The following is a 12,297-nucleotide window of genomic DNA, read 5'->3' as shown; positions in this document are numbered from 1 at the left end:
ACAAATTTTTGTCTGTTTCTGTATTGCGACATTTACTCCTATTTAGACTTACCCCAAATAAATGATTATCACAGTCGAATCTCGCACTCGATTTCGCAGTGCGTCAAGGTTACTGCTGAGTAAGGTTACCTAATTTTTCCATACAATATTTATTTTGAAATACCTTATTTTGATTGGCCTTGCATCTGACAATCAGCAAATTCGATAGTCAACAATAAAATAAGTTTGTTTTCATCATCGTCTCAAAGCGGTTGACAGTGCGAAGTTCGAAAACGGGGTGAGAAGGATTATCACAGAAAGCTAAACAATTGTGAAAAGAGCAATATATGACAAAATATTTCTGTGGAATTTATTCAAATACATCAGCACATGGCCTTCAACTTATCCGTTTTAGAAGTGATCTACATTCCTCGATAGGGCCAGGGACCAGCTACCCGAAATGTTCTGCGGTTTGATCTAGTGCCAATATGTGTGATAGTGCTACCATTCGACGTCGTGCTAAAAGTGTAATGGCTACCGAACAATACATCAAACATTAGTGAGAAGAAAATTAAATGACATTAGGAAATTATGTGGTCTCTTCGTATATCTTTGGTGTTCGCTGTTCAAAATTGAAGCTCTTTTGGACAAACTAAACTGGTGAGCACGTTCCAGTTCTTTACTTTTCTTTCTCTCATTACTTCACCAATCTATAAAAAATATGCACTAAATACGTACAGGGCATCGTTTGTTGCTATTGCCGCGGATATTGTGGGAGTCCCAGGTATCCGGTTCACGCTTTAGTTAGCAACGGTGGCTCTTCTTGACCTTCTACTCCCTGAGTAGTTAGTATGAATAAGGGCGTCCTTGTGAAGTTTTGCTGTACCTGTTATGAACAACTAGTACATCCCTTTCCCTCCACAGCCTGAAGAAACATTTCTTGCTTCAGATGTGATTCCCTTTTGTCGTACTAGTTGTCGTAATAAAAAGGGCACCATTACGGAGCATGAGATCTGATCAAATTATTCGTAGTACTACTTAATCAACACCCCCGGTTGCTGCGCCTCGATGAGGATGTTTTATCCAAAACTTTCTTGCATCTTAGAGCGCTACACAGATTTTCGAGGTATTGCCGATCGAAATTTTGTTGTTCTTTTTTATAGAGATTTTCACCTCCTGAATCGAAAAATTTTCAGTACCAGTGAATACCAAAAACGACTTTAGGATACATCGAGTATAAAACGTTGGCTCATTCTTAATCGAATGGCCCAAGAAAATTTGAAATTTACCAAGAAACGTCTGAAATATTAACGACCAAATTCTATCATATTTTCCTGCGTTCTTTGAACGTAATCGTAAAGTGTTATAATATACAGAAAACACAGACGTAGTCTTGTAGACGTAGACGTCAGAATAAAAAGCTAAGAATTTGTAGACCTTTTCAGTATGATACGGATGGCAATACGATCCACACATAAAGCTCCGGTGGAACCATTCTAGCTACTGCCAAGAGAAACCTAGAGAATTTTCTATTCAAAAAGTTGAGACCAGTCCTGAAACTGAAATGATCGATAGGATCTTGTTGTCCGCATTTAAACCACAAAGCCATTTCAAATCGTGTTCCTAGCACAAATAATTAATAGTACCGTAAGCCGGGGTAACATTGATCAGTTTAACTATTTTCAAGAAATGAATAAATTATTATTTTCTGTTATTACAAGTACTTATTGTGAGGACAGGTTATTTTGATCATAACTTGATCCAAATATGCTCTCACTGGTATGCAGAACAATATAAACCTTAAATTTTTGCACAAAAATGCTTAGTCACAAGGAGTAGATAAAACTATGCACAATGCGTCTCCATCTGCCTTATACGATGAACATGTTTAAAACTTGTTTGGGCGTTGTGCACAAATTACGTAACGACTAAGGGAGGGGAGGGGGATTGAGCAAGCATTATTGTGGCAGAAGGAGAAGGTTTATGAATCGTTACGTACCAAAATATCCAAATTAAAAATACGAGAAAGGCAAAAATCGGATCAAAAAAGTGAGAATAAAATATAGAAAAAATAAAACAACAATAACGTTTTGTTTGTGATGTTTTTATAAGAATTGTGCAATGGGAAGGGGACTGTATCATTGAGCGTTACGTAAATGAAGGGGGATTCTAGTCACGCTATAATAGTTGATGCTTCATGAGTTCGAAATCCCGATTTTTTTTTTTCGTTGCCGTCACATGGGGGGAAGATGATCATTGGGGCGAAGATGATCATTTGATGTGAAAGTCAAAAGTGCCTATTTTTTTATGAAACGATGTTCTAGTATGTCAAAAATTATAATCTGTTCATATAATGTTACCGCTAGGTAGAAAATGCGAGTTTATGGATTATAATCATGAAAGTGTAGTTCGTGGGAGATAGAGAGAGATAGTCATAAATGACGCTATTTTCGTTTCAAATATTGACTTCGTAAACTTCTTTACGCAGTAAATTCAATATTTATCCAAATTAACTAGTGTATCTTGACGGCCAGGTCATAATGATTTTAGTAGAGTTGTCTTGATCATCTTCACCCCAAACCAGATTACTCAAAAAATTGTGATAATTTAATTTATTTTATTAAATGCGAACGCATTTCAGGAAACTAAATATGTTGATTATTGCAACGTATAGCAGTACATGTTTTGAAAATATTTGTTTCGATTTTAAATGTAAACACACATTGTTATTGCATGTTTTGTATTGAATGTGATCATCTTTCCCCCAAATGACGGTTCGTAAATTGTGCAGCTTCTTTGCGTAAAAAGTGAAGAATATTTAAAGGAAATAAAATTACGAACTTGCAACAACTTTTGTGAAGACACAAACCTTGTATGTTGTAAAGTGAAATAAAAAAAATGATGTAGGACTACGTCTGTCTTTCTATATTAGGGTACACTTTCGATTGCGAAAACCGGAAATCGTCACAAAAATATGATAAACTTTGAACGTTAATATCTCAACCTTTTCTCCATGGATTTTTTTTACCATTCGATCAAGAATGAGTTAACGCTTCATTGCATTGTTGAAAATTGAAAATTAGCAAACAGTTTTAAAATATTAAAATAATCAATTCAACCAATACATCGCAAGCACAGACATCAAAATTAAGCAACTTGCGGGTTTGAATCTAATCCTCAGTTCGAACAAGATTTCACGCAAAGCGCGGGCAGCTGAGCGGACACAGCAGCACAAAGGCGCTGGTAGCATTTTCAACGGAAGTACCATCGCATTGGTGGTGGTCTTCGGGGTCGGTGGTTGTCATTCAACCTCAACGAACCAGCATTTTATGTGAAGAAAGGGTTGATTACAAAAATGGTATGTGTTGCGATCCCGCAGCGGCGATGCTGAAAATTCATTCCAAATGGTGGTGTCTCAACAAAAAGTCTTCGAGTTAGTTATTGGAAAAGCGCATTTGTGAAAGACAGTTGGTTCTTCTCAGGATCAGCCTTTTCTTAACAGAAATGGTTGATCGCAAAAATGGACTGTTTCGGTGGCATCGGTGTTTGGCGTGGTAGCTTGGTTGCTGTGAGTAATTCCATCCATTCAAATAAATTTATTGCGTAATATCAATCCGACAAGCGCTTGTGATTGTGCTACCGAAGGGCAACTTTCCCTCGTTGTCAAACAATTATGTTTTGCACTTTGATGAAAATTCAACTCGGATTAACCTTCTTTTGTATAATATGGTGGCCCGGAAAAAACTATTTCTTTTCCAATGACCAACAGAAACAAAATCAAATAACGGTGGTATTTCAATCTTGCCAGAAAATTTCACTTTCTGTCGACGACAGCCAAATCGATGGCCATCTTAATGGAAAATTTCATTTAGCTGCTTTAGTGTTTGAAATGTCGCATTATCAAAAATAAGATATCACAACAATCATTGTCACTTAAACGGATAAATTCGATAACTTAAGCCGAATAGTTTGTTTGAGTAGGTGAAGATTTTTTCCAACGGGCAATAACTCTTCTTGGATAAATAGTTTTAGTCCGGAAAAGGACTGTGTGTAATTAATTCTTGAAGTTTCTCTCATTTTTCCACCGGCCGCCATAAGAAACGATACACGTACGCTTCCATTGCTGCTGAAACCGAACGTTGCAAATAAATATATTTGCGTTTGGCTTCGCGCTACTTCCGATTCTGTTTATTTTTCCTTCATTTCGGACATTTTTGAGGATGGTGTCTTCCAGGATTGTGATGTCCTCCACTGAAAGCCAGTCGAGTGGCTTCAGCGGCGATGCGGCTGATGAGTCGTGTTAATCCTTTTTCCCCGGTTGGAGACTCAAAGTCCATCCAACTGGGAGCTACTATTCGGCTTCTTGATTCAGTTGACCTCCGAGCAGTTTGCTCAATGTTAATAAAGAAACACACATTTTGTATAGCTACGTGGTCCTACGTCACCTTTACGTACAACCCTATTGGGCTGCACCTTTGAGTTTTTATCTCACTTTTAGTAGGAACGATCATTAAGCTGAATACCTCCAAAGCGGGGCATTAACTTACTGATAAAATTTCTGGACACCAGTACGCTAAATCGCATAATAAAAGTTCTATTAAGTGAACGCGCTAAAAAAACGATTTTCGCCACTCTGCATTGCTGCGAAATTGTCAAAATGACAAAGCAGGGCTCTAAATCCTTTACATCATGGCATAATTTCGTTGAAACAAAACAGAAGTTTGAATTATGATGGCAGTTCTGTTGTTGAAATGAACTTTCTTTATGTATTTAACCCATTATTTCAGATTTTTTATATCCTTCTTCATAAAAAAAATGTATCTTCTCTACGTTAAACGCCCTTCAGACAGTCAGGTGTTTAATTATATCATCTAATTACCTCCCCTCGACAATCTCGACGCTTTAAAGCTTCACACAATGGAAAATTAAAGACTGTATGAGATTGTGAAGCGATAAACCTAAATGATAATAATGATTCAAGTTCACCCATAAAACATACACCACATCGTTGGATTAAATCACCCATCAGCGACACGTGATGTAACTTTTGTCTTACTTTCGAAGCCAACGAAGCCCGTTGTAAAAAATGTACAGCTTTTCTTACCGTAATCAGCCATACGTCCAACAGAACGTTTGCCCGAGTGATAAGACCCATTGGAGATTTACATTTAATTACAGCGCGAACACGGTTGAAGCGAAAATTCCGCAGTGCAACAGTGCCTCATTGCATCTCGCTGTCTACCGACCAAGACGACGATGATGGATGAGGAAAATTGCTTCGAAAATCGTATACGATAAACACAACAATTGCAGTCGGCAACAGAAGAATATCGCGACGGTCTTCCTTGTTCGATTTTTCAGTTCTTACCAATCCTTGTAGGAATTAATTAAGTTCCGCTTAACACAACCAGACAGTTGAAGTCTTCTGTGAGATAAAGTGAGAAAATAAACAACCTTCCTCTGCGTCTGACCGACTCGCCACCGTCATGCTTTGAGTGTCTGAGGGATCCCCCGCACACCTGTTCTGTTCGCGAAAAAAAAGCAAAGTGCGCGAAAAGAACCTCGCGTATTTATTCAGTAGTTAGGTTCGCGTGCTTCGGCTAGCCGCGCCGTCGACAACAATTTAACGACAAGCGTGGCGACGAACAGCCAACACAATGCAGGAATGGTTGAAAATTTCGCTGATGCTGTGCACGTTTGGCTTTTTCCGGGAGATGCGTCCCTCGGAACCATTCGTCACCGAGTTTCTGTCGGGCGAGTGGCGTGACATTGAGCCGGAGCAGCTGAACCGCGATGTGTACCCCATCGGCACGTACAGCTATTTGGGGCTGTTGGTGGTGGTGTTCCTCGTGACGGACATTCTACGGTGAGTTCTCATGCAACAGTGGGTGGTGGGTTGATTTCCGTGAGAATTGGATTTCTGTTTATGAAAGTGCGTTGATGTTTTTCTGTTGATGTTTTGTGCATTCCAACGTAAGGGTGACCTATCTAAGCTGTGGGTGGTATTTGAGTGAATAGAGTGCAGTTGATGTTGATTATGTTATAGCAATTATCATACTGGTACGGACGACCTGTTACAACTGTTACAACTTGCCGCCGGTTTAACTTTTTTATCCTTAGGGAAGGTGAGGAGTGAGAGACTTTATCTGTGGATTACACAATGGAGAACTAAAATAGTTACCAAGTAGCAACAATATCTTGCGTTGGTTTGCTTCTACTTAATTTGAATGCCTGTATAGAATCTTCTATATGCCGGACTTGATTTAGTAAATCTCTGTTTAGTAAATCTCTGTTCATTCGTGCTTTTCTCTTTTCTGCTTTTTTGTAAGCTTAGTAAGTAAAGGCTATGGGATCACTTCAAAATCAAACTTAGCTCGATGAGTTTTGGTGATGTCCTTTGGATCAGTAATATCATAATTACATAAATCTGATCTGTTTGCAGCTGATTGAACTACATATGCCTACTAGTAAATTTAAATTGTCATTTTTGATTGTTCTTAAATACATAGAAAACTAGCAAAAAAATTATAAACTATTCTCAAATACTGAAGATTATCTCTGAACCCAGCTATTCTTCAAAATTTGAAAGGAATGATCCATAAGGGTATCAAGGACTGTACCCAAGGGCATGGCGACCTCTTTCTGAGCCACTGTGTGTTGTGAGGCTTTCCTAGGATGTGGTTAGGTTTAACAGTGCAGTTTATGACCACCCTATTGCAATATCTAAGTGTTTTGCACAATTGTTGCCCTGATGTAACTGATCGTACTCTTAACCCATTTTACAATATTACAAGATTTACGAGAAAAGATGCATTTTCTGCCAAAACTATACTTTTAAGAAACAAATTTGGTTTTATAAATCTGCTTTTGATACTAAGGCCCTTTTTTATAGAGTTATAGAAAATTAGGGTGACCTATTTTAAAGAAACGTAAGTCAAATTGGTAAAACTCGAGAAAAAAAACATATCTTCAATAATGAAGAATTTGAGCTGCCATTCAAATGTCGTATTATCATTTTTTTGGTTTCATCTGTTATTCATTAAAAGCTTCTCTATGCCCGCCATTGCATGAGTATGTATCTTGTGTAGCAAGTAAAATAAGTACATTATGCCCAGGGAGTCGAGAATGTTTCTCACCCGAAAACAACCAAAATCGGACCGAGAATCGAACTTGCCATCTCCGGATTGGAAATCCTACGCTTTTGCTCAGAAGGATATCAACTTTAAGAAAAAAAAAGTATTTAGGACAGAAGAACGATTAAGGGGAGATCCTTCAGCGTCGGACACCTCCCAGTGCCGGAAACTTCTAAAAACGGCACTTGCAGAGATCCCTCCATCATCCTATATAGTAGAAAAGAAAGTGATAGAAAAGTCCTTTACCTTTATCAGATACTCATGTCGTAAGCTTTTTACAAAATTTGAAATTGAACAAAGATGTCAACAAATTGTATGTTTCGCCTTATTTTAGAAGCTTTGAATCAACAATATTAAAATCAACCGAATGCATTATGATTATGTCAAGATGGTCAATATTAGTTATATTTCAAATAGTAATCATGATTTGTTAGACATATAATGTATCTATAGTGCAAAACCAAATTTCTGTATCCGGTAGCTGTCCCCCGGGTCCGGACAGTGAGTTTTCCCATGTGATCAAATAGCCATTCTTTGCACCTGTTTTGTTAAACTTACTTCAATTCAATTATTTTTACTTTTTGAGGTATCAGAAAATTACAGAAATAAACAGAAACAAAATTTGAAAATGTCATTGAAAATGGAGTGAATTTTGAGCAGGATGTAATAAATTGAGCTGAAGAGTCAAATAAGCTCTGATAACACGTGTTAATATCTACAACTTGAAAATGAAAATATTACTATTCTAAATCATGTCCTTACCCAGGAACTTGGTCATATTTGAACATGTTGCAATAGTGTCTGGTACTCAGGGACACTGTTCTGAACCGTGAAAATTTTCACTAAAATTCATCATCGAAAACGTGTTCAAATGACCAAATATAGTTTGTATGAATCATCAATGATCATATTTTGTTTTTTTATGGTATACAAATAAACATAATCCGGATGCTTAGAGAGTTTTTCGTTAAATGGCTTATGTATCCGCACTGGAGGATCTCACTCTATTACTTTTGATGGATTGAAAATATTGAGCATATTTACACATCAAAAGTTGCATTTTATTTAGCTCTAAAAGTCTGACGATGACGACTTTTCTGAAAAATCGAAAACAAAAAAGTAGATCAAAAACATTGTTTTTTGATGGTCACCTAGGTAGGAGAATTGTTGGAAATCAGCCAACTTATGAGCTACAGAAAAAGTTTTTTTTAGCGAAATTCTATGAAATAAGCTTACAGCTTTGTAGAACATTGCATGTCAGTAAAAAAATGTTTTAAAAATGTTACGTCTAAGAGGAGGGCTTGGATACAAAGTGCGAGATTTCTAACGCTTATAGCTCATTTATCTTTCAGTAGATTTCCGAGATTTTCCTATCAATCGACTCGAAAACTCTCTTCCAATTTTTTTATTCCGTGTCAACTACTGATTATCAACGTTAAACTATTCTGAAAACTCAGATGTGACTATGTACATTATGTGAAAGATTATGATTTGAAAAATGTATTGGAGGTAACTACTTTCCATCGGTGGGACTTGAACCCACGACCCTTAGTAAGGCCGTCTTCAGTGTCTCGCACTTGTCTCGGCGCTTAAAATATTTTTCTTATCGCATCATGTTTTGATGCAGGCGAGTGTTGTGACACATGTGTTGCTCAATAGCCATCCCCTGAAGTATTGATTGATTGCAGGCCGTGGAAATCGACTAGTGCAAAAGTAGTTGGTTTTAGAGAGTCGGCCCGAGCCGAAAAAGTCAGGCAAAAATGGTTGTGACTAAATTTGATCACATATTAGTTGCAGTAACCCATTTGTAACATGTGTGGTGCTATACTCGTACTGGATTTTGCCTAGCCCAGGCGCCTGATTGCAGTTTTTTTTCCTTTAAAAAATCCTCAACATGGAGATCATATTGGATGAAAATATGTTACGGCCTTTTGGTCCACCGCTTCATTCTCTATGTATAAAAGAATCCGTTTTTCGCGTTGTGGCAGCAGCAGTTGAGGGCATTTTCCACAACGGTGGCATCATCGACTGACCATCATAAATGAAAGCCGCTCACAAGTTACAATTTACTCGCAATATTCAAATTATTAAGTGGTTGTTGTTAATTATTGGAAAGGCGCATTATGGGAAATAAATCGTTTTTTCCAGCCACCATTGAATTCCGAAGAAATTTGATTTGCGAGGATTATTTCAATAGTACAACCGCTAGTAGGTATAAGAAAGTGCATGACGTCAAGTAAAAGTTTTTCTCAAGATTCTGGTTTTGTAACTTTTTGTATTTAGAAGTGCGGATTAAAGAATCGTTTCTTATGAGAGCCACCATTTGATACTAAAATTGAACGGAGACGACCTTTCTTCAAACTAAAAAAAAACATAATCGCTTAGAGACGGCAGAAAGTTGGCATCCGTGGCGGAATCACAAGAACGTGTCGGCAGGAGACGCTGCAATTTATTCGCATGAAGACAATTCGATGGCGTCAGTATCGGTTCGAGCGGCGGTCGTATGCTGGTGACTGCTAAAGAAAAATTCCTTCATTAAGATGGCGTCTTCAGCGATTTGACGGTAAATAAATAAATCATCGAAAAGTTGTCGTTAGCGAAAAGTGAAATCTTCTCGCTAGATTCTTACTTTGGTTTTGATGCGGATCATTGAAAAAAATGTCGTAGGGCTTGTGTTCGACGTAAACTACGTAAAAGACTATAAAGCCATACTAAGCATATTTTACATCTCTTTGTGGTGAATTTTCTCGCCTTCCATTTTAAATTACGGCAGAAAAAAGAGCGGCTGAACAAGAGAAAAATTAAACGACTGCCGTAATTTAAAATGGAAGGCGAGAAAATTCACCACACTCTTGACATTTTAATAGCAAAACACTGAAAACATTAGAAACTTTTATAATGCCAGTTGCAATACTTTTCTTTCCCAAATTAAACAAAACGTTTGTTCAATTTCCTTCGAATTTAAAAATGATTGGAAATGGCTTAGTGACACAAATATCGCTACTCCACTTGTGTCAACCAATCTTCGAAAATTTATAAAATTTGGTAAATGCTACAATAACTTTTCGGAACAAAAATTTTTATCTGGCTGATGGCACTTAAAATTTGAATGCACTGAACTGTTTAACGTAGTTAACGTCATGCGGTCGTGTCTTGTTCGGATTTTTTCTCCTCATACTAGGCCAGTCTAGTCTGCACAGACTGATAGTCTGAATCTGGAAAATAGAACAGCTACCACAGGAGTGGAAGGTAGGGATCATATGCCACATCTACAAGAAAGGCGAGAAACTGATGTGTGGGAATTTCCGAGTGATCGCCATCCTAAATTCCGCATACAAAGTAATATTTCAAGTTATCTTCCGGCAACTATTACCAATAGTTAATGAGATCGTTGAAAGTTGCTGGTTTCGACAGCTCTCGTACCTAATCTCTACCTAACGGCAAGACCTTAAAAAATGCCGTGAATATCAGGTCCCAGTGCACCATTTGATTTCAAAGTGGCACGCGCAGATCTATAAGGAAAATCATTGACAAGAACTGCGTTCCCAGGAAGCTTTTTGTTTTGTCTTTATTAAGGAGGCTTTCAGTCGTAGGCTGGCTCGTCTCCGGTCCCAGGAAGCTCACAAGACGATGGAAGGTAGGTAATTTTTTTTTTTAAGATTTTGAACAAATATTTCAGTTTGTTCGAATCCCGTCGTTGCTCAATATTGCGACTAGGCAGTTGTAGCAAGGATACGATTTTCAACAGATCCAGTCAATTGGTTTGTTTCGTGGATGATATGGACCAGGAATTACTTCGAGCATTTCTCCGAAACCTCATAAAATGCTTTAGAAATCCCTAAAGTAACTTCACCAAACATTCTTAGTCTCACATCTCCGGGAAAATGTCTAAAGCAATTTAGAAAAAACGAGAATTTTCAAAGCAATTTTGGAAAAATCCGAAGAAATCCATGGAGGAAACCCCTAAGGAATTTATGGGAGAGCTCTCGGTAAGCTTCAGAAGAGATTGATTCCTGGGAAATTATCAGAATGATTTCTGGAGGAATTCTTGGGTGAGTGTCTAGAGGACACCTGGGGAAAGGAATTCACAAGGAAATTTCTCGAGGAACTCCGGGTGAAATTTCTGTTGAAATTTGTAAGGGAAAAACTCTGAGGGAATTTCCAGACCATTTCTGAAAGAATCTTCAAAGAAGTGGGGGAACTTTAATCAAACCTGCATGAACGTCTGTTCGCCATATTAGGGGCGGCCCAAAACAGCGTTTTACCCATAGCTGGTGGCTGAACAAGAAATGCCGTACCACGTCACCTATTCCTAAGATGGTAGCCCTATCACGTGGCTAGGTATCGCAGCTCTGGTAAGTCGGCATACCGAAAAACCAAAAATTAACCCCGAAAAGTGTATTGAAAAAATACAGGATTGAACAATCGGCAAAGGACTCGGAAAGGTGGAGGTAGGCGCACTCATCGAACGGTGGTAAAAAATTTTGTTGTTCTCGTACAAAAACAGGCAAAAAACAGAAGATCGGAAAATTGAATTCTCATTCAAGCATCACATCTAGGGAAACTGGGGGTAGGACGCCCACGTTAAGGAAAATGCCATTTTTATCAATGAAAACCACCATTTCAGCCAGTTTTCATCAGCGCATACTGAAGAACAGCATATCTGCGACTGACTACCGATAACAGATATCTAATTGTCCATTTTATTGCACAGAAATTTGATTTTTAAAAGCACCTGAAAAAAATGATTTTGAAACCATGCGGGGTGAGATGCGCCAGTGGATGGGTTAAAACGCGCATGTGCTTATCGTACTGATTTTCATTTTAATTGCCTACATTAAGGCAATTAACCGAATGTTTCAGCTGTTTCGGTCATACGAAATGAGCATGGGCGTAATGCCCCACACCGACCTCAGAATTTTTGACGACGATTTCGTGTGGAACATAAAGAACACGAGTAAGCAGCATGGCTCATGGCTCAATTATTAATTTATCAATGTATAACAGCGACAGAAAGACTAAATTCCACCGAGCTAGAATTGCATCAAAACACGCAAAAATCGTTTTTTCGAGTTTTTCATGTATAACTAGAGAAAAATCATGAAATATATGTATCCAATGGCAATATTTTTCATTGCTTTATCGTATAGACTATTGAAAATAATCAAAATGGGGATATTTAACC

The 12,297-nt window shown here is 37.9% G+C and overlaps 1 protein-coding gene across 1 annotated transcript in view; it reads left to right on the top strand.

Moving 5' to 3' along the window:
* The first annotated feature begins 5,195 nt into the window (after nucleotides 1-5,195).
* The window catches only part of LOC134215209 (folate-like transporter 3), a 57,021-nt gene continuing 49,919 nt past the window's right edge, over nucleotides 5,196-12,297 (top strand). Inside the window, exon 1 of the mRNA XM_062694434.1 lies at nucleotides 5,196-5,845. Coding sequence (XP_062550418.1) covers nucleotides 5,637-5,845 — 209 coding nt within the window. The 5' untranslated portion in view covers nucleotides 5,196-5,636. The remainder of the gene's footprint in view (nucleotides 5,846-12,297) is intronic.

Source organism: Armigeres subalbatus, chromosome 2, assembly GCF_024139115.2.
Source record: "Armigeres subalbatus isolate Guangzhou_Male chromosome 2, GZ_Asu_2, whole genome shotgun sequence".
In the NCBI taxonomy this organism is placed as follows: Eukaryota; Metazoa; Arthropoda; class Insecta; order Diptera; family Culicidae; genus Armigeres; species Armigeres subalbatus.
Note: the sequence above shows the minus strand (reverse complement) of the source record. Positions and strands in the feature narration are given on the sequence as shown.